At 23.9% G+C, this 25,180-nt stretch overlaps 1 protein-coding gene across 1 annotated transcript in view; it reads right to left on the bottom strand.

Annotated features, from left to right (window-relative positions):
- The window catches only part of LOC129608924 (uncharacterized), a 115,712-nt gene that overhangs the window by 63,865 nt on the left and 26,667 nt on the right, over nt 1-25,180 (bottom strand). Inside the window, exon 2 of the mRNA XM_055520727.1 lies at nt 19,043-19,414. Coding sequence (XP_055376702.1) covers nt 19,043-19,414 — 372 coding nt within the window. The remainder of the gene's footprint in view (nt 1-19,042; nt 19,415-25,180) is intronic.

Raw genomic sequence — 25,180 nt, 5'->3', positions numbered from 1 at the left:
TTTAAATAAAAAAATATTTCTACATTTTTCTTTTATTTACTTAAATTATTTGAAGTGCATCTTTGTTTAAAGACTTGCCGAGAAATTTTGTTTTTTTTTTTACGAAATTTTCATGACAAATTATTTTGTTTATTTGCTTATTATTGCTTTCGAATAATTGATTGATGCGACTGACTACATAGTACACACACACATAAAACAATATTGTAATAAGTACTACAAATATTTTTTTTACCAATTATCACAAAGCGGTCCCCATTTTGCAATGAGACGATCTTTAAGTACTTAATTTAAATTCAGTTTTTTAATGAACGAATATTATGATTGATTTGTCCATACTTTTGAAATGAAATGACATACATTTTGCTTTTCAGATAGAAAACACAATTTTTAATTATGTGTCGGACTTTTTATAAGAAAGTAAGTACACTTTACTTTTCTAATATTTAAAAATGTTGATTGAAATCGGTAATATTTTTACGTAACATAAAAATTTGTTCCATTTTTTATTGTAAAATTTATTTTTCCTATACTTGAAAATGGAATTGTAAAAATGTCGAAACATTTATTAATGTACAACTCTATGGATGAGCTTAGATGATTATACAGGGGCTGTGTACTGCCTGTAGAGTAATCGTAAATAAACAACAGTTTAACATGAACCACATATGCAATAAATTATGAACTCAAATTGACAAAATAATCACAAAAATTACATAATCAAAATTAATATTAAAAATTTTCAAAATTTTCGTTTGAACGTGCTTAAGTGCAAAAATAATTTAATAAAATAATTTTTATATAATTTCAATTTTTACAAATTTCTCAACTTAAAATATGGATGAATTTTTATTTAACACCAATTATCCACTTTAATCAATATGAAAATTATAAAAGAAAAATACAAGTAAAAAAGGAAATAATTGGAAATTTACCAAATTAATTAATTATATGAAATCTTGGTTTAAAAATTTTAAGTGTGACTACGAGTATTAAGGAGTTTAAAAAACTCCGACTCAATTAAATTTTTATTTTAAGCTTTTTTGATAATTTTCCAAAAAAAATACATCATTTATCTTTTTTTCCCGTTATAAAACTTCTATGAGCTTTTAAGCCTCTCTATTCTTCTCTATTTTTGATGATCGATTTTAATTGCGCCTAAATCTTACTGGCGGTTGTTATTTCTTTTTCTACTTTTCTCCGCCATGTGTTTTTAATATCAACCTACGGGATTTCATTTTAATATTTATTTGGTTAGGGATTGCTGTGGCCTTCTCAATATGTGACCTGTCTATTGATATTTTTTCTTTCTCATTCTAACGAATTCTATTGGCAAATGTGCCATATGTCGCCATTTCTAATTCTGTTTGACCAGAATATTCGACATATAATGCCAAATAATGTAAAAACTAATATTTTATTAAGATCTAGCCAGAATTCACCGCCATATAAAATTACTGCTTTAACGTATAGGCATAAAATATTTTGAATTTGGCACCTGTGATCAATACTGATTGATAAATACATTTAACTCCCAACCTTTCTAATTCCACCCCCAGCTTAACTACAACGTTTCACAATGTCAGCACTTGTACCGCCATCTGCACTATAATGTTCCAAAAGTTTGTAAATGTATTGAAATCATTTATAATTTCATCATCAACTTAAAATTTTTGATAGTATACCGCATTTACTTCGAATGTCTTTCTTTTACGGGTTTTTTTTTTGTAGTCCCACTTCTACCACATATTCTTGAACGCTATTTAGCTTTGATTTTATAATTTTCATATGTAGGTGTACATTATCTGCATATTCCTTACACATGATTTTATCCAAATACAATGTTAAACAGGACTCGTAATTTCTCTTAATTTCAATAAAAAAATTAAATTTAAATGGAACATTTGTTGATGAACGCTATAATTAAATTTAAAAATTTATCACCTAGTTCATCACATATTAGAATAACGTAAAACACGTATTTCTACACATAAATTGTAAATTATAGTTGCAATAATTCATGTTAAAATTTTAATTTGATTTACAAACTAAAGCTTTATACAGATTTTAAAAATTGTAATATTTTCATTACTGTTATACTGCAATATTAAGTAGATTTTTGTTAAGCACACATTAAAATTATTTGAAATTCATATTCTAATTTATTACTCTATAATCAATTGATGATTTTTTCAGTTCGTCTAAGCTTATTTATTAATAATTTATTTTAAATGTAATTGAACAAAAATTTAATGTAAATAATAATTATTTTGAATTTTTTAAATAATTTTTGTCTTCATCTTACCTGAAGTTGTAAAACGTTTATGATTTTTTTTGAAAAGATATTAAAATTAAAATTAACTACTCAAAGATTCCATATGAAAGTTTCGAAAGACATAAACTTCTTTCAAATAGCAAATTATCCTAGAAATTTATTAGAATAATTAAATATGGAATTTATTACATTCATACAAATGTAAGAGTATACCATAAATAATAATAATGAATTAAAAGATGTTCTCATATTATGTAAAACTTGCAAAAATATTTTTTTAATTATATTCAACATTAAATTAAATAAAAATTAATGGTGAATAATTCAAATGCATTACACAGTATATAGAATATAGAAAATTCCATAAAGTAAATAATTTCTAATTAAAATAAAATCGTTATGACAGTAACTGACAGATAACCTTCAGAAAATTAAACGTACACCACAGCATATTCCACTTCAGTGAATCACTTTTCATGAAAACTAAAATATGTATTAACAATGTTGTATATAAGTCAATAATTTTAAGTAGTAAGCAGGTTTTGAACCAAGCTAAACAATGGAATTTAATAATTTTCAAAGACGAGCCCTTCTCAAATTGTAGGATTCCTAAAATATACTAGCTGACATGCCAGTAAGAATTTTGTTACATTAATACGCAAGATATGCAGGAATGAAAATAAAATCAAAATTTCAGATTTCTTAACTGATATAAGATGGAAATTTCAGTATAAATTAGAACCAAAATATAACAATTATCAAAATGAAGAATTTGCTTTTTCATGGGGCAGCTATATACTCGTATATAGAAAGCTTAAATCTGACAATTAATTTGTAATATCGTCATTGCGTCTTATTCATTGCATCCCTAAATATAGCATTTTAAATTGCATCTGAAATTATTTTACCATACCACAACCGAAATAAACGAAGATTCTTAACAAAAATTCATCCAAATTTAACAAAAAATACAATCAATTTTAGTACATATTTAAAGGCCGAAAAAATTACTACAAAATAATTTACAGATTTTAATATAAGTTTGGTATAAAAAGGTACTAACTAAAAATTAACAAATAAATTAAGGTGTGATATGGTCATTGCAACTGAGATGACTTTGATTAGAAAACAAAAAAATAAATATTTGCTAAAAAAAAATTAAGTAAATTTCAAAAGTGATTCAAAAAAAAAAAATTACCATAGACAAAGATAAGATATGAGATGCGCCTATATTTATGTTTAACATTTTTGGAATATTTCGTATGCAATTTATACAATGTCAGCTATATATTTGCATGCTTAGCCAAAATAACACTCAACTTATTCAAAAACAATTATATATAAACAACAAAAATGCCCTTGTTTGTGAATATTTGCATTAAATTTGTGAAAATCATTTTGGCTAACTTTGAATACATGCACTTAAAATATGCAAGTTTATTATATTATTTATTCAATCATATACTCGTATATAAGGACTGCATTATTTTTTAAATATATTTCAAGAAAAGAAAATATTGATTGAAATTTTGCAAGAAACCAATTCCAGCTTAACTATATTGTAGGAATATTATTCTTATTGGTAAAATATTTTTAACCTTTATAGACCAATCTATAATAATAACAAATACGACAATATTAATGACATTGATTATTTTGTATAAATATTTATTGAATAATTTTATTAGAAAAAATTTGCAAAAAACACAATATAGAGATGAAATTTTGTTTTCAAATAAATTGACGGACGATGAAAGTAAAAATTGAACACATTTAGCCTTCAAATAAAAACAAACATGAATTTAATTAGGAATATTTTTTTGCCATATTAAAAATAGTGAGTTTGCAATACAAGTCAAGGTATAATACGTCATAAACACCATATTCATCTTTAATTTAAAGGGATGGTTATTAAATACCCATTGCTTCTATGTGAGAAAAAAACAAGCACACGTGCGTTTTACGTTCACAATTATTGTTTTAACCAGTAATCAATAATCATATGTATAATTTTTTTTAGTGTGGTTTTAGGTTACAAAACCACTATACATAAATGCGTATATGGATTTCATGTAATTTAATACGATTATATGAGAACTACATGCATACACACATATAGAAAGCCGCTTTTATATATCGGAAACACAATAAGGTGTGCCATTTATGTTATGATTATTTTTCTTTTTTATTTTTTTAATTAAATAAAAATACTTAAGAGGATTAAAATTATAAAATTATATAAAAAGCATTTCTTCATCAATATTATGAATTGTGTATAATTAAGGAAAAATTAAAGAAATTTATTACTATAAATATATATAGATACTCACATTCATTTCTTATAAGTATGTGGCATTTGTGGTAAATATTTGGTAATATAGATTCCATAATTTTTATTTTTAATCAACAACATTTCTTAATATCTTTAATATAATCAATATATAGAGATTGATTAAATAGATTGTTTTTGTTAAATACAATTTTCCAATTGTAAATTATATAAAAAAAAATTAACCCTTTCACTCACGTTGTTCATTAATTGAAAACCATAGCTTTAACATCTAATTACTGTAACTAAATTAGAGTTAGATATTCGTCTTAAATACGATCTTCCGGTAATACACTACTCTTTGTGGTGCCCTGAATTTTCTAAAATATTCGAAGAATGTAAAAAATTTTAAGATTATTTGATTTATTGATTTAACATACAAAAATATTAAATGACCGCCTTGTTGTCTACTATTTTAATGCAAATTACTGTGTTAAGAGTAATAAAATCACAACACCGTATGAAAACATTAATATTAAAAAGTAAAATAATTTTTTAAGTAAAACTAAAACTGTTATACTTATTTTTCGTTCCGTCTCTCTTCTTTCCCTTCATAAGCATACCCCTTCAAAATAGTCTCTTCAATACACTGTGCTATATGTTAATTATTTTATTTGTCATGCTTTATTTGTACTCGAGTCTTTTCATTCATTTATTGTTTTACTCCTTACTTAAACCTTACTATTTTAATGTCCATTCATATATATATATATATATATATATATATATATGTAATCGGTTCCAAATGACCTTGTATATAACAAAATGACCTCGTATATAGTTTTCCTTGTAGACTCCCTTCTAATGAACGGCATGTAATCACCGATTATCTTCTTCTTATAAATAATATATAAATATTTTCAGGGTTGCCAAATGAAAAATTCAAAATTACCCGATTTTTGTATAACTATATTGCGCCCTGTTCCACTATTCACTTAGGTCCTTCAATACCCCAGTTTTGTGTAATTACCCCATATGTTTTACGATCCTATGCATTCCCCGACTACCGCTAGTTTCTTTTTACTCAACACATTAAGTAGACTTAGTTCTCTCATATACACATCAGTCTGATCATTATTATCATATGCTCTAATTTCAAATCGAATATGGAAGAGTTAGGAATTCTAAATGATAAATTTGATATTACTATATAAGCATGCCCTTTTATCTAATGAAAGTTTCATAAAAATTCTCGCATATTTCGTAAAAATATTTTATCAAGCAACTAGCACGGTAAATAGTAAACTAAAATTCAATTATTCAAATGACACATTTAAAATTATTTCTAACTTATAAGAACAAAATTTCCATTAATATTACAACAAGTTTCAAAAAAATTTTTTCTTAAAATAATTATTATTTGAATAATGTACGAGTATATATATCAATTGATATTTTGATCTATACCGAATCGAAAACAAGTTGAAATTATAATTGATTACCCACTTAAAATCAAAAAAAAATTAATTTGTTAACGTTAACAAATTTATTTGAACGCACATCTAAAATTTTTATTTCCGGAAATTTTAGACCTCTTCTTACTCTACGTCTTTTTTTTTTTGAAATAAATAACTTAAAAATTTAAAATTATAAATTAAATAAAATTATTTTCAATATTATTATTAAGAATTACATATGTACATATTATATATACATAAGTAAGTATCATTAGCATCATCTTCAACAGTCCAATAATAATAGCGAAACAACAAAGTAATAATAGCGTGCTAAATCTAGAATTTCTATTTAAAATTAATTACAATTCGAATATAAACTTGTTCTAATAGTTTTAGCCCAAATCAAGCAATAATATAAAATAAAGGAAATACCTTGAAAATCATTCTTATTTCCTAACGGTTTTATTAAGCAATACAATGAAAATTTTTCAAAAATAAAAATCATCATTTTATTTCTTACATGAAAATCTCGTCAACAATGTTGCTCAACAACTTTATTTTGTTTTTTTTTGTTATTATTTTATTTTCCCATATACGACAAGTTTCAATCAACATCATATGCAAACTAAAATTATAATAGCTGGGTTATATTTATTGAATAGTTGGGGTAAAATTATAATAATGTAGCTAGGCCTATAGGTCATCTATAGGCCTATGAGATTTTAATGAAAATTAGAGCTACAATATTAATTATTCATAATTTGAAAATTAAGTAAATTGATCTAGATTAGATCAAGATCAAGAATTTTGATCGAAAAAACAATTCATTTGTAATATTCCAATAAATTCTTCAATAATATTCTTGAATATGCTTAAAGTAGCAGACAAATAAAATTAAATATCTTATTTGTGATGGCCTTGAAGGTCATCTTCCATATTTAAAAAGCTTTAGAGGTTCTTGACATTTTTCTTATTATTGAGAAAAAATAAAAAAAAAATTCTCAAATTTTTTTTTTTTGTTTTTAATAATTTAGAATTAAAATTTTATTTTTTGTTTTTTTTTGTTTTAATGAGCTGAGCATGTCTAATCGGAAATTTATTCAAATAACTTACAAAAATTTTGATCACAAACAAAACTAAAAAAAAAATTTTAGAACTAGATTTGGAATTTTGTTTAGTTTTTTTTGTTTTTTTTTGAAAAAAATTTTGCATTTAAGTCAAAGACAACTTAAAAAAAAAATTTTTTTTTTTTTTAATTTTGTTTTTATTTGGAATTTCAGCAATAAATTTTTTGCAATAAAAATTAAATTTTATTATAAACACTTGATAAATTTTGTTGTCTGGCATTTCTTTTTTGAATGGAAGCAATTAATTCTTTAAAAAATTTGACTAAAAACGAGAAAGTAGCCGTTACACAATGGTAAGATTTCAATAACAACAATGAATACTGCTCAAAGGACACTGGGATCACAGATTCTAAAGCATAGCAGCAAAATTAATTAAAGGAAAAGAAACCGAAAGTTCGAAAGAAAATACCGAAATCCGAAGGTTAGCCGAAAGAATATATATGAAACGAAGTTAGAAAATTAGAGAAATTTTACGTGGGCTGCAACAATAAATTTAAAAGATTGTTTGTATTGTTGTTTTATGTAATTTATTTATTAATTTACAAAAACCAGAGCAACTTGGCCACATATTGAAAAATCTTAATTTCTTTTTTAAAAAAATCAAACTTGTAAGCACCTTGAAACAGTAACCGAAGCTCATTGAAAAGACAGATTATTATCAACTTTACGAATATGGACATTGTTCCTAAATTTGGTGTAAAAATTACTGGGCTAGCAGAAATTGGAATGACCCAACCCGTTAAGTATTTTAAATACAAATAAAAGCAGCTGAAAATAATGTATACTAGTTAGACGCAAAATAACATTAGAATAGTATAAGTCGACTGTGGGGTAACAAAAATTCACAATTATGAGTAGGGTAGAACCATCGGTTAACAGAAAATAAGTTATTAAATTTAATAAGAAAGTTCTTTATGTTTTTCCTTATATTATGCAATTCAAATATTTTTATATATATAATTTCTGATATTGTAAAGAGTTTTTGATACCTAAGCTTTTTCCGGGAAATTTAAGTCAACTGGAATTGGAAGTGGCTCCACTTTCAATGAATATTTGAAGCTATATGAAAATACAATATATATTTTAAATTTTGAAATTAATCTCGGTCCCAAATTCTAACTAACCCAAATTCTTTTTCTTAAAATTACCTAACAAACAATTACTGTTACAAAAACTGGTTTTAATAGCCATAATTAATTAATAGATTAGAATTTAATTAATTGTTTGAAAAAAACTAAAAAACATGGAAAGATCACGCAATTTTGCACACAAAAGTGAAAAATTTCGCATACTAAGTAAATGATTTTTTTCTCTATTTTGCCAAAAAATATTCCATTTGCCGAATAAGAAAAAGAATCCTTAAATTGCATAACGTTTATATTATGCTAATTAATTAAATAAAAAAAATTTTTAGCAATATAATTAATAAATCTTTAAATAAAAAAAATTTTTTTTTTTTATAAAAATAAAAATTCGTTCTTCTCTTTCAAAAATGTTAATGCGTGTGTCGATAACAAATGTGTAGTTGTATTCATTTTATGTTTTCATAAAATGATAAATGACAATTTTATATTTAGAATTAAATTAAAAATAATCGTGATCTAATAAAATTTTATAAAATTATTTTGCGATCATTACGGTATTTTTTTTGTTAACAATTTTTTATTTTAATTGTCTATTGTGTGAACATATTCGGACAAGATCCGAAACCTGTTTATATACATAACGTTTTACAAAAAAAAAATACCGTATTGATGAGTCAAAACACCTTGCGGTGAAAAGAGTAATTATAACAATATTATGCAATAATGTTGAATGCAAAATGGATTTTTAGTTTTCTTTTCAACACTTTTGATTACTGGAAAAATATTAAGTGTTCTAGGAAGAGAACAGAAAAATATTATTTTTCGAACGGTGAGCAACCGAAGAGGGGGGGGGGGAATGTACTTTACATTTTGTACCAGAGTTATAAATTAAGAGATCAAAACTTAAATTTTTTAACTAATTTGAATGTGTGAAATGATGAAGTGCATAGTTTTAAGAAAAATTTTGGTAAGTTGAAAAATTCGGCCAGGTTTCGATTAAATTAAAGTCCAGAAAGGTCCAAATTTTATATTTTAAAAAAAATATTAGTTGTTTCTTATATTCCTTTAGTTTGCTTTGGAACTGTTAACTAAATTTTTGCAGAGTCTACATTTTTTAAGCCCAATATCTTTTAGATAATTTGTGTCAAGAAACACATTTTTTTGTCTGCATATAAAATTTGTAAAATGTACTCTCATTATGTCATCATAAGCTTATTCAAATAACTTAAATTATCAATATAACAAATTACTTTAATAAGCTCATTTAATCTATTTTCTAATTGATTTGAATCAACAAAAGTTTATTGTCCTTTTTACGTAATACCAGATTATTCTAGAATTTTATTGAAATCCTTACAAAAAAATACCAGTCTTATGTTATTCATTAATATTTCAAAAACAAAATATTAAATAATAAATATAAAAAATAAAGTAATAATCATGCTGCGAATGCTTAACACACGCTTAAAACAAAAATATTCTAAAAATTTTCCTTTACCTATTCTCTTTTTTTTTTGCTCTGCTCCTTTTTATATTTAAAGAATTGTTGCGAATCAGAGGACAAAAAGGTCACATCTAATTTTAGTTTAAAAAAAAAGAAACTTGTTTTCTAAATAAATATTTTGTTGTTTTTAATAAAGTTATGCATTTTGCTTTTTCTATTCAAATTTAATTGGATGATTTGGCAACTTTATTTTTATATTATTTCTTTTTGAATTTAATAATCTTTCCAATTATTGATACCAATAAAAAATTTTTAAAAATGCATAATTTTTTAAATAAATTATTTTAAATCCGAAATTTAATTTGCAAATAAAATGAAATTGTTATTAAAATTTTAATTAAGTTTTTTAAGATAAAGGATTGTAAGATTGCCAAATGCCTTTGTTATTATTAATATTAATAACAAAGGAATTGAATTTTAAAATAGCACAATTTCATTCCGTGAATTTAAAATTGCAGTTATACTATATTAAAACATAATTCAGCAATTACAATTCATAAGCTCAATTGTATATGAGTAACGTGCTACTGCATTATCGATTTCAGGATTTGAAATCCTAGCTATACGAAAATTTTAACTAAGAGGTTTCTCTACTTAAAAAAGAAAATTAATCGAATAGAAAATATTTTTCCGTAAAGGGAGACCCCCAATATACGAGTACGATATGTAATATGAAATTCGTCGTTTAATATTATTGCGGTCTAATATTCAGAATTTCAGTAATATACTGTATTAAAATATATAACAGTTAATAAGTGTGACAATTAACAAGCTAAATTCCAAATTTGATGTTGAAAATTGCCGCCTAATTTCAGAATTACAATGATACGATATTAAGATACATTTCGGTTTATAAATTTTAAGTGCTGAATTTCATATTTAAAGTCTTGACTTTGTATTGTTATCGTTATTATTGTTATCATTGTCATACAAAAATCTTGTAATTATAGTTCAATTTTCAAAATTTTCGGAAAAACAAACTCATCTTATTGCTATAAAGCATCATTGTTAAATTTTAGTTATTCAACCAATGCAATTCTTATTGATGAATAAATAGGATTGTAAATTAGTTTTCATTAATCTAGACACCCCATTTTATTTTGAAATTTAATCTGAATAATTTGATATATTTTTTTTAATAAATTCCGAAATTTTTTAAAAGAAAAAAATATTTAATTATTGATTATTGTCCCAAAACTTCTTTATATAGGCACGTAAATTGTTAAATACTTTCTTAATTATTGTGTTGAATGTAGCCTTATAATTTTAACCTTTTTAAATATATTTTGAATATTAAAACACTCCTTTTGTTATAAAAATTCGCAATAATAAAACGAAGAATCAACTTTAAATTTAATTTAATTATCATATCGAATTTTAATTTTCAAAAAAAAAAAAACAAATAAAAATTGCATTAACATAAAAGACGACCTGAACTGATGACAATCTGAATTGTTGACATTCAATAATTTGCGATGATTACATTTAAAATTTATTAAATTAAAGGTTAAATCAAGGTTATTCTTGTAAAATAAATATAAAATGGCAAACAAATGGATTTTTTCAACAATATTTTTATTTTTATTACTGTCATACTAAAATAATTTAAAAATAAAAAAAAAGTCATAAAAACTTCATTAATGGTGCTTATGTGGTTTTAATTTTTACCAATCAAAAACATTTGAATGACTCATTTCAAACAAAACATGGAATAAAAATTTATTTCACTTCATATTGTGGTCATATGAAATTATAAAATTACAAAAACATTTTTTAAATATTTAAAAACCACACAAAAATTTAATTTATAGCAAAAAAAAAATAGAACCAATAATAGGTAAAATTAAAAACATGTGGCAATAAAAAACATCATTAAAAAAATTCATAATTAACTTTTTAATAAAGGACTATGGTTGAATATAAACAGGACTGGACATAGTATACATAGATATAGGTTAATTAAAATAATTTAAAATTTATTAATTAATTTTTGAATTAAATGGAAATTTAATTAATTTTAAAGAGCAAAAATAACAAAAGGACTCTGTTTTTTTTTTATAAAGTTTTTAAAAATACAAGCCAAATTGTTAATTCCATTCTGAGGATGAGATTATTGGTACTTTTGAAAGCAATGCAGGCTATTAACACCATGCATTACAAAATAAATAATCGGAAAATATCACAAAATTTTGTTTAACACTTAATTAATGGTAAAAATTTAGTATACGTAAGCAATGCCACTCGTATATGTCGCAACTGTCGACTGTTTTGTGAAAAAAGATACGGTTTTTTCACTACCTCCGTGAGGCTCCTTAAAAGACTCTAAGGGGTGGCTCTAGTGGCCACTCTTGCATTTGAACGCACAATGACGGTACTAATTTTTTATGATATCCAGTTTAAGTCGCGCTTGCCACATAAAACAGTACAATGATTTAAAAAGGGGCGATAAAACTTTACGAAAATCCTAAAAGTTTAAAAAAATGCAGTTTTTTATAAAAACTGCATATGAAATATTAATTTAAGTTAAAATCTCGAAAATATTAAATAAAATATTGGAAAAAAAAATAAATTGGCACAGTCTTAAAAAGAGGAAATTTAGAGCTTCTAAAGCTGATTTAGAACATTAACAATATACGGAAGCCTATACCATAATCCACATCAATGAGTTGTGTCTGTCCAATTTCTTGAAATACGAAAAAAAAAAAGTAACTTTTCGTTTTATTTCAATCTATTTTATTTTTAGCAATCACGTAACTAGAACAAGTGAATTTTTTACGAAAAGTTTTAAAAAAATTTGATTGCTCCAAATTGTCGATTCGTTTGTATCCTCTAATCATGAAAAATATAAGATATTTTAAAGCAAAATGTGGGTACAACTGAGCTATGTTATCAATTAAGTGTTAATAATAAATTTAATAAATTCCATTTTAAGGGCAAATTATTATAAACCTATATACTATGGCAATTATACATATACTCATAATTTTATAATAATAGCCACCATTTTATGATATTAATTATTTAAATTTTCCAAATATTTACCTTTAAATTACTTCCACCATTATATTTAAGAGGAATGAATATTAAAAAAACAAAAAAAAAACAAAAAAAACTTCAGTAGAAAATGAAAATCATTGAGAAAGTTAAAAGAACTTTGAGGCAAAATAATCATCCAAAAAATCAAAAAAAAAACAAACTTAATAAAGAAACAATTTTTTCCAGTTGAAACTTTGAATTTGAGAGAAAAATAATTAAAAATATAACGGTGGGACAGGGTGGGAACTGAAAAAAAAAAAAACAAAATTTCATCAACAAAAAATTTCCCGTAGACAGAAAAAAAATATCAAAAATATAGAACAAGTTAAAGGGAAACAGGATGGTAAAATCTTTTTCAATTAACGAACTTTAAAAACAATACAGGACGAAAAAAAACAACAACGACAACAATGAAAACATAAACAAAAACCTTATTTTAGAGCTCATCAAGGACAAATGATTTTCCCATAAAATATTTACTTATATAATATACAATATAAGTTATTAAATAATGGGGAGTAGGTGTATATGTAAATAGGTGTATATGTAGGTGTGTTAACTTTTTGTATATAAACAACTTAATATTCAAGGATATTTTTATTATTATCATGAACAGAAATTATTATTCCGTCTTTCTTTTTTCTCTATATTTTTTTTTCAATAACAAAATCACAGGAATATGAGAAACTTTTATCAATATCTATATACTATTTAACAAAAAAAGGACATTCGTATACTGTATTTTGTGTTTTGTTGTTTTCTGTTATTATCCTTGTATTTTTAATTAATACATTTTAATTTAATGATTTTGTAAATATGATGAGTTCCTACTGATAAGTATGAGATGACAAAATGGATTAAAACAAAAACGAAACATAAAAAAAAAAACTTTTAAAGTACATAAGGCGACTTTTTCTTTTTGTAAAAGAGAAAACAGAGAGAGAAAAATCAAAGTTTCAAATTTATTTTGTACTTTTTTTTTCTCTCTCTATGTTTTTTGTTGTTTTTATAATTTAATAAATGAAAAGGGAATTAAATATCCAAAAAAACAAAAAAATAATTTACAAATAAATTGATTGACGTATAATTAATATTTGAATTGGACTATAGAGGGCACTTTCTATAATTTTATTTACATATTTTTTTATTAAAATATAAGTATTTACACTTTTTAAATGAAATACTATGAATAGCACCCCCTTTAGTATTTTAATAATTTTGATTTTGTTTCCTTTTTGTTGCTCTAATCATTAAATAATGTGATTGTCCTTTTCTCTCTTATAATCTCTTATAGAATATTGAAATAAAAATTAAAAAAAAAAAAAATAATAGCAAAAAGGAAATGATTTTAATAAATTGAAGGTAATTTTAATTAATTTGGTTCATTGAATAAAATTATAGGAAAAAAAAAAGTAGAAAAATGATATTTTTGTTGTGAAAAAAAATTAAATCAAATTTCTTGATATTTTGTTAGAATTGAGTTGTTTACTGTCATTTGATTTTTTTATAATTCAAATAACTTCAAATTTATTTAAATTTTTAATTATTTATAAATGATAGATTTTAATAATAAAATCTTTAAACGATATTGTATATAATGTCATATTCATTTGTAAAAATTGAAAACTTAATCATGTATAACTAAGGGTATTTCATTAATTTAACTATATTTAACTAATAACGTGGAATTCACCTCATGTGGGGTGATTCGTGAATATTTTTTAAAGAGCATTACAAAAGTTTACGATTTTAGAGAAAAATATTCAGACTTCGATTCAAATTATGTTAAAATTTGAGGTAAACATGTGGCACGTGTAGAGAGACTATATACATACGTCAAAATATCGAAACCAAAAAATCAAGATGACATTAGATTTAGCAACATACAAATTATTAAATTTCCTCTCAAATACATAAGTCAAATTTATTTTTTCATAAGAGAAATTCAAATTGTGAGCAACACAAATTGAAAATTTTCGAATTCTACTCTGGGCCAGAAAAATTTTAATTTAAGTGCTATAAATTGCGGTATAAAACGTATTTGCTCAGAATTCTCTAGCTTTTTTTCTTTATAGGTCTTTAAGTCGGGATCAAACGTTATTAGAACGTCTATTAGAATAAATCTGATTACGTCCAAATTCTGTAATTTAATTCATTCTTATCTAAGTATCTGTCGTTTTTGATTCTTCTGTTATTTTGGTTAAAAATATTTTGTATATCTGTACCCGAAATGACTCAAATATTGCTCAAGTATTGTAAGCACCATACAGCGATCAAGTGAGAATTCTCTTAAGGCTTATTTTCAAATCTTAATAATTCTTAATTAAAATATGACCAAAACAACAATCAGAGATATTTTAATTATAAATTTTTTTTTAATTCAAATTTTTAATAATTTCACTCATATATGTATATATGAAATGATTCACAATGTTACAAATTAGTCAGACATGGAATTACCAAATGATTTATTAATTTTATATTAAAAATAAACAAATTATTTCCTGTATTTAGACCACCAAAAACAAAAATAAAATTAACATCCTAAAAGAAAGGGTCGATGCAAAAAATCAAATACCAATGAAATTGAATTTCCGTTCAAAAAATTCATTGAAAAATTGAAAATTTTTGTTGATTTTCGACTAATTTTAATACCACAATTACACATTCATATTTTATGGTAACCACAAAAATCGCGACTAAATCTAAATAAAAGTAGATAATAAATTGATATATATATAATATATATATACCTAGTATGTCATACATTAATGAACAAATGTTGAAATTTTATAATTTATGTGTGTATGTATATATAATATGTATAAAAATGTTTTGTATATAATATTACGAGCCTCATATCAAGCAAATATTGTTCGGCGTGCGTCTTTAATTTAAAATCATTCTCTTAAAATCCGAGGGTCTAATTATTATCCCTTCGGCCTTCGAGTATATAAGCCACTTGATCCAATGCTATGCGACTGTAACACAGAATATGCTTTGTACCATGCATTAGACTTTAACCCCATTCACTCTCTCGTTCAACTAGCTTAGAAGATGAATAAAATTTCGTCTCTGCCACCATACGGACGTGGGACGAATAAATATTTAAGGCGAAAACAAAGTTCTACCGACCATATATTTGGTTGAGTTTTTTTTTTTCATATAATTATCATAAAAAGACTACATTAATTGCAATTTATCACTGCATTCTTCCACATCGCATAGGTTATGTTTAGATAACAATACAATGACCTCTTCAATATAATGATTTACATACAAATTTATTTTACAAAAACGTCACTCAGATGGCAAAAAATCACATATACCATTTTTTAATGTTTTCCTCGTTTCAAACGGCCCACATTATGTAAATTTTTCATTTTTAATATTTTTGGATTCTTTATAGTTCATAGAGGGCATCTTAGCAATAAAAATAGGTTTTTAACCAAAATAATAATATGACGTATACATAGTACAAAAACACAGCCACCACCTGTCTAACCAAAAATTAAAAATTCAATAAGAGTTTGATTTAGGTGTTAAATTTGTTAGATATATTCCATGTTCTTCCATAGGTCTAAAAAAAAATATAAATCAATTTTTTTTTTCTGCGACCGTCATCATTAATTTTTCTTCTATTTCAATATCTTTTACAAAAACAAATTTTTTTTTATTCTGCATTTAAATTTTTTCTTTACTATTTTTACATATTTGGGGTTTATTTTTCGGCTTTAATGTGCACAAATGTCACATATTGTTGACATTTTTCTTGTTCTACTTTTGTGTCATATTTTTTTTTCTCTCTCTCTTTTGTAGTCAATGATGCGTTTTTAGGTCAAGGACGTCATTTATTTGTCATTTGTCATAAAAAAAAAAATTTATGTCGCAAAACAAGAAATAAAAAATAAAAGCATAAATGCTATTAAAAATATTTTTTGGAATCTGCTGATTGAGTAGTCAAAAAAAAAAGAAAGAGAATAATGGAAAAGGAAGTGACTCGTTTTTCTTGTTGTTTCTTGTTGTTTTTTATGCTGTAGTGAAAATATAAACAAAAGAATAATATGAAAAATAAATATTTTCTTTGGATATTTTTTTCCCAAAAGATTAAAACGAAAAAATTTAAACAAAACTGAATAATGATTATATGCGAAATATGAAGGGAGAAGTGAGATAAAAAATGAAATCAATTTAAAAAATTAATTTTTCATTAAACAAAAAAACAAAAACTAAAAAAAGAAACACAAAAAACTACTCAACAAAAATATGATTTTAGTGTACGGATTGAAAAATTTGCGTAAAACAAATAAATTTTTTTGAAAAATAAAATCAATTGTATACCGTCATAGTAAAATCGAATGTCATAGTAAAATATATAGATATAGTGTCTATAGTTAAGAAAACACTACAATTTTAAGATATAGATAGAAGAGGCAAAAGCAATTCGAAAAACAACCCCAAAAAATATAAAGAACGAAACGGCTACAGCTATAAAATAATGTGAAGAAAGGGCATAAATTTAACAAATCGTAGGATGATGTGTGATTTAGCGGATAGCCGTCTATGGACAACAAAGTGTTTGCAGGAAGCCCTATATTTGAACAAAAAAAAATTAATATAAATACCATTACACGTACATACTTTACATTCAGAACTAAGTTAATATTGAATTTTTGAAAAAGGCCAGTGAAATTACAGTTAAATACACAATACTGTTTCGACTGAAGTTAGCATTTTAATTTAACCAACATTATTAACCATGTATGAGAATAACATTAAAACCACGTTAAGTGGTGGCGATAGTATATTAATGTTTCTTATTTTGTTGCTGTTAATGCGTCAACAATTTATAATATGTGAAATTTTTTTATTTTAAATATGATATTGTTTTGAATTTTTCTTTTTGCAAACTACAATGTATATTACAAGTTTATTTTAATTTATTTTTAGCTTAGCAGGAAGAAATTTTCCAAATGCGAACAGATCGGGAAAAACTACATATACTCGTAATATGTGAACATCGGAATTTAGATAAATAAACAAAAATAACAAAAATATTCAACTACAAAAAATACAATAATAATACCAATATAAAAAAGGCTCTATAGGTCAACTACATTAGAAAAGGTTAATGACTTCCTTTTCATTCAACATTTCATTTTGATTAAATAGTAAAAATATACCGTAAAAATAGCGAATAAAAATACAATGTACAAGGAAAAATCAATTTCAAAATGAATTTAAAAATGAAATAAATAAAAAATAAAGTGAAATCAAATAAAAAAATTCATGTGAAACGCATACATGTTAATAGAATTGGTATAAGTACAATGTGAAGCCTTATAAAAATTACGATATTAATTGCAAAAAATGTAATCATAGTTAACGAAAATTGTAATACAAAACTAATATTTCGAGTTGAAAATTTATTTTTTATTATAGAAAAATTAAAATAGCAATTTGAAATGCAGATCTTTTCCTTTATAGAAGTTGAATTTTAATTCGAATTTAATGAATCCGTAAAATAAAAGTCGCTTTTAAAAGTATTTGGGTAAAAACATACTTTAAATTCGGGAAATTAGGCCTTACAAGATAATTTATTTCATTTCAATGCAAAGTTATTTACGAAATTTTCTAATAGAATCGTAAATTACCCTCCGTTCCTTTATTTTCGAAATCGTGGCTCATTTAAGCTCTGTTTCCAGTGAGCATATGTTCCGGAAATTGCATAAAAATCGAATATATACTTGTAAAGTAAATTTTATATCCCCGTCACTTGCCGAAAAAAGTTAATATTCCTTTGTTCCAAGTTGTATAATACGATAGAACCGGACAGGCTATCGATTTACTACAAGAAATGAATTGAAATAAATTGAAAATTTCTACCAATTTCAGTTGATCAAAATAATCGCGACAAACAGCCTAAAAAACAATGGAAAGAAGTTCATTAACTTCTCATAGTAGGTTTTCAAACTTAAATTCAATTCAATTACCATTGAATTTTTATTGGTCGATTTAGTACTAATCCAATTATAGAATTAGTTGCAATTTAATTTACACGACCTAAATTAATTTTTTTTTCTATATACGCTTTTAAATTTTATATACGCTATATACGCTTTAATCCAAATAGCACTTTAATTTAATCAATGTTAAATTTTAATGTACATAATATGTACACATACATATACAAACATACATATATACATACATTTGTATGGAAATGTTTAATAGACAAATATTTAATATTTTAAAATTAAAGAAAGAAAAAAATCATATTTTGACTTACCATCACCACGAATCTCATTCTCTGATGGATCAGTTCCAAATTCATCATAATATTGATCATGTTGTTTTGATTCAACACTTTGTAAGGCTTCTTCATCTCCACCTTTATCATCAAATACTTCAGCTGGTTCATCATGTGCTGCTGGTTCATCATTCTTTGGTCGTCTTAAATTTTTTAAATGATTACGCCTTGTTGGCCTTTGATTCAGTCTTTTTGGAGATTGTGTTATGGATGGTGGTAAAATTTCTTCAATTGTTGGTACTTTTTGTTGTGCTTTTCTATGTGGAAATAATCTTCGTTCAATATAATTTGCAAAAATTTGTTGTGTAATACGATTTTGTCTTTCAATTTCAGCTGGATCTAAGTCTGTTGCTATAATGATTTTTTTTTTTTTAAATAAAAATAAAACAAATTATAATTGAGCTTTTGTGAAAAAAAATTTAATTTTAAAAATGAAAAATTTTGATTTTAAAAGCAAAAAATTTTTAAATGTTAACTTCGATTTGAATTTTTCTAAATTATAAAGTTTAAGTATAGGAATGTGATATTACACGACTTTGGGACAGAAAAATTAACTACTATTAAAATATGGAAAATAAAATATGGATACGCGTAACTAACTTGGATAATCTATGCATTTATAAATTTTATCAAAAATAGTGTTCGTGTTAGGAAATATAATGTAAGCAATTTGTGAGAGAGAAAACAAATGAGTGCAAAGTAAAAGACTTAGAGTCTTAAGATATTTAAAGCGCTGTACCGCTCTCATTAAAATTGCAATGAAATATGCTTAATGAGTAAATTGTAATGAAATATGCTTAATATCATTCTCACTGAGAATTTGCAGAGTAAAATTTTTCACATTTCAAATTGAAGAAGAAACATCGAAATAAATAAAATAATTTAACTCGACGTTCAATTTCTAAATGGCTGTTATATTCAACTTCATTGTAATAGATTTATACACATATTAATTAAATAATCTCATCATAATATTTTAAACATATATTCAAAATTAGCACAAACATATTTGATTTATTTATCTCATAATATTTTATTAATTAAATCTAGATCTATTCTTCATAAATCCACATTAGTACACAAAATGTTATAAGCATAGCATATTTTAAAGAAAATATAAATCTACCTTTGAAATTAATATTCAATCCTTCAATATTTCCCCAGAAACTTGTTCATATACATATCCTATATAGCACACATATATTTAATTTAATTATAAATTCATGCCTTAATTTAAATTAAATATTTAATTTTGCAAATATATAACACATCTATTGTATAAACATAAGTACATATCTACTTTAATTAGTTAAACTAAATAAATATATTAAAAACAGCGAGAGGGAGAGAGTGAGAGAAAGAGAAAAAAAGAATGTATCTCACGTACAACATATTAATTTTAAATTTTCACTCACAAAAGGATCACAAATAATTTCAATTTTCATTATCCTTATTGACATAATAACGCTTCAAAAATAAATATTCCTTTTTTACTATATATACATTATTGTGATAGATCAAAAAAAAAAAAAAAAACTCGTATATAACATATCTATGTAGGTATGTACTCGTGTATATTCATTTTTATTAATATGAGTGCACACATATACATACTACTCGTACCAGAGATATACTTATATTGTATAAATACTATGAACGCGACTATAGTTCTGAATAAAAACAATATAACAAAAGGAAGTTCCTATGAAATCAATTCTCCTTTTATTTTCCATAAAGACAACTATTAAAGTAAGCATTTACATATATGTAGATAGAGCTATAGCTATAGGTTAATTCACGTGTATATAAAAATGGATATATTATATTATATAAAGAGGATTTTGTTTTTATTTGATAAATAAAAAAAAATCTTTTATGTAACGATTGACATCAACAATTTTTATATGTCAAAGAGATCATTTCTACGTCAAATATTTTATTATATATATATGTATGTACATATATGGGGCTCAATGTGTTTCTGATTAATTTATTTTGTGAATAGATTTTTCTTATCAACTTATATTATTGTGAATTTTAAGTATTTAAATATTAAATATGTTTACCTTTTAAAGAGGATATTTTAAATGAAGTCCATATTGTATAACAGTATAAAATAAGTATATCTAATTTAATAAAAAAATTTAATATTAGAAGATTTTTAAAATCTACGCAGGTTTTCATTAAAATGAAATTTGACATAACATATATGTATATAAATTTACCTAATTCAATTAGATCAGAAAAAGAAAATTTTAACGAAATGTTTTAGAAAATTTTATTCACACCACATTTCATTTGCAATTTATTATTGAAAACTCCGGTATTTTATTTCTAATATTGTTTCATTGCTACTGTTTAACTGTTATATTATGGTTACTAAAATTAGCTGACACGTCAAACTCAATTTACCGATTTGATAGAATTTAAAAACCAAATTTCAATTAAAAAATCTTTAGTTTATCATCGTACATTTGTGAAACAAGTAAAAGAAAAGTTGTTGGAATACTGGAGTTTTTGGTTATGAATATGAAACGTAATTTCTAGAACTGTGTACAGCATTTAATGATAACTTATAATTATTATACTTTTTAATTTAGATATTATTATTGTCAACAAGTAAAGCCGCCCATAGGTACAGTGACTCACCCTATATATAAAATTTTACATGTAATTTTTTTGGAAAAATTTTGGAATATTTGGAAAACGAGCATATGTATGTACTTTCAAAAATTTGGTCGAATATTTCAGAACGAAATTGTTTGGTGCAAATTGGTTTAATACAATAAATCACCTGTCCAATTATCCTAAGTCATAATTTACAAATTGTTCCAGAAGTTCAAATTAAAGATCGAAATTAAATTTCTATTAAAATTTTCGGAAGACAGCTTTAAACGAAGAAGAAACAGCTGCCTCATCTATAGATGACAATCATATGTCCTCATATGAAAATAAAATATATTATGAGGTATACACTCTCGCTTTCAGCGGGCAACTGACATAAGATATTGCTTGAAAAAAATTTTATAGAAAAATGAGTTCATGATAGTGCTGGCCTTAACAAAGCGAAATTCTAAACTGTGACATGTGAATTTTATAAATAAGGGTTAGAGGAACGCAAATATAATAAGAAAATATATTCACAATACCTAAAATATTACCTTACTTGTATATTATAATCAACTAACCGATTATTGAAAAAAAACCTATTACAAAAATAGAAAAGTTTTAATTATGATGACAATTTTAAATTATAACATTATTTTGAATTTCAAAATTTTTTAGAAAGGAAGAAAATTTATTTAATTATAACTTGATTTCTCAGCTGTTTTCTATTCTATTTCTATAAGTTGTAAATGCATGCTCGTCAAACTATAAATTTTATACCTATATCATTTTATCATTAAATACTTTCTAGTCTACCATATAATATTCGTGCATTAAAATACCTTTAAAATAGGGAAAAGAGTTAATGAACCGGTTTAATATAAATAGTTAACTTTGAATCAGGAGAGAATAAATTTCTTCAATGAACGAAAGCAATTATTTTAAGTTTATGTTATTATAATTGCATATAATTTCAAATAAGACTATGATCTATATGAAAGAGCACTGAAATAACCATAATTTTTATATCCCAACATTTAATCATACATATACATATATATGTATGGACTTGATTTTATTTTCATGTAAGCATTTTTCATGTCTTTTATAATGCATTGTTAAATTTTATAACATTTTTAGTTCAGAGAATGTTAAATATGGTATGAAAAGTGAAATGAATCATACTTTTATTTTCCTACTAAATTTTAACTATAAATGGTTGTGTAACTTAAATTTTTACTACTCAATTATAAAATTTAAATGGTAATAGTAAAACAATAATAGTAAAAAGCCGTATTTTAAAATTATTTTGTACAATTACTGCACATAAATTGAAAAAAAAATTTTGGATCAGCGTGAAATATTTTAACTAAATAACAGTTAATAACAGTCTACACAACATTGTACGTGCTTTATTTCTTTAATATAGTTACAAACACTTATAGTATAAGAGATTACATAAAAAATAAAAATACCCTATATACATATATTCATTATTGGATTAACTTTTCTAATTTAATCAACCAATTTTTTCCTTAAAACAAAAAAATTAAAGCACTTTTTAACCCATATGAACTATAATTACATATATTCATACGTGTATGAACGAACATAGTACGAACATGTTTGAAATTATTTGTAAATTATTTTACCATTTATGTTATTCTCATATAGGCACTTAAAAATTGCAAAAAATTTGCTATTTTCAAATAAATTAAGTTTTTTTTTTCTAATATTTTCCCTAACATATTTGCAAAATAATTAAATTGAATGCAATAATAAATATTAAGTAAAGTGCAAAATCATTATTACCAAAAATGATAATTACTGCGTAAATATTATAAAAAATTTGCTCTACATTTTATGTAAGTAGACCTGTAATTATTGAAATCCCAAAAATGCAAAAATTACAAGGCAAATAAAGATGAAGAGAAAAAATTAATTGATTGAAAAAAAAAATAACCAACATTCAACATTGTATGATACGAATGAAATAATTAAGTTTTAGAAATTGTTGTTATACAAAATAATTTTATAATTGAATTTCAACATTTTTTTTTAATTTAAATTATGTCATTATGTTAGAAAGAATGAAATTAACAATAATAAAGTTATAAAAGTAGTATGAAATCATTTGTGTTAATAAATTTTAATAATTTTGACATCAACAGTTTTATAAATAACTGTCCTGTTGTAATTTACAAAAATTTGGTTTAAAAAATTTTACATTGTAAAGTAGATCTCCAAAATTTTTGTAAACGCAACTCAGTATAACAAACCGCTCTAAATAGCAGAAATAGCATATAAAAAAAACATTACCCCGCTAGTTCGAATCAAAAACTATCTAAAATTTTTCGAATACTTTTTAGCACTGTTTTACTAAAATTGAAAGCCGTCGTCAAATGTTATTGTATCGAATATTGTTAGGAAAGTTTCGACAAGACCTACAATTTTTGTTCCAGGAGACTTTTAGAAATTTGGCCTGTGAAGTATTAGGTCCCGATAAAGGGATTAAAAGACAAAGCATGTTATAAGGACCCAGATACACTTTTTTTTTAAAGTATTGAAATTGTTGTATTTAAAAATAGTAATTTTGGAGATTTTTATCTTTTTAATAAAGTTCTACAGGGTTTGAACTAAATTTCATTTGAATTTTGAATTTTTTAAATTAAGTTAATTTTAACCTTAATGAACTTTAAAATATCAAATGTTATTAATTATTAAAATTACTTTGTATACACATTGCACATTCAACTACGTATATACTGTCATACAACATTGTATTTGTTACACAATTATTACAATTAAATTGCATATTTCAATTCCTATTAAAAATCTATCAATTTTTAAACAAGCAACTAATTGTATACATAATTTATAAATCTGAAAATCAATTCGAATTCAGTTCACTTTTTTTCTTCTGAATTTTTATGAAAATTTTTCTCACAGCATGTGAGAGCAAACTAATGCACAAGAACGATTTTTGTTCAATATTTCAACAATTTTTTTTTGTTTTTCTGTATTTTCATTTTGCAATTATGTCATCAAAGTTTATTCGATCTCATTCATTTTATGATTATTTTATTAACAATAAAGGTTTTACGAATTTTTTTTTTCAAATTGTGGTTATTAAACTATATAGACAATATTTATTTATACACGGTCAAATTAATATTGTTGTATGCCTATATGAAAACATTGCAAAAATTTAAAAGAGGAGGAAAATTCAATATGAAAAATTGAAAATGGAAAATGAAAAAAAAAATTCCAATAATAAATTATATTCTCCGTGCTTAATCTTAATAAAAATATTTTACATTTTTTTTTTTCATAACATATTGGAGTGCATCTAACATTATATGGGGAACATATGTTCGGAAAGATATGTATAGGAGTATTAAGTATATTGCACTTTCAATTGAAACTGTAACGATTGATTTTATAACTTGAATAAATTACTTATATATTTTATGGAATTGAGATTAATATTGAGATCGGCTCATTTTGTCA

This window comes from Condylostylus longicornis, unplaced genomic scaffold (assembly GCF_029603195.1).
Source record: "Condylostylus longicornis isolate FDR11 unplaced genomic scaffold, ASM2960319v2 ptg000038l, whole genome shotgun sequence".
In the NCBI taxonomy this organism is placed as follows: Eukaryota; Metazoa; Arthropoda; class Insecta; order Diptera; family Dolichopodidae; genus Condylostylus; species Condylostylus longicornis.
The sequence above is the reverse complement of the archived record's forward strand: the minus strand, read 5'-3'. Positions and strand labels throughout refer to the sequence as shown.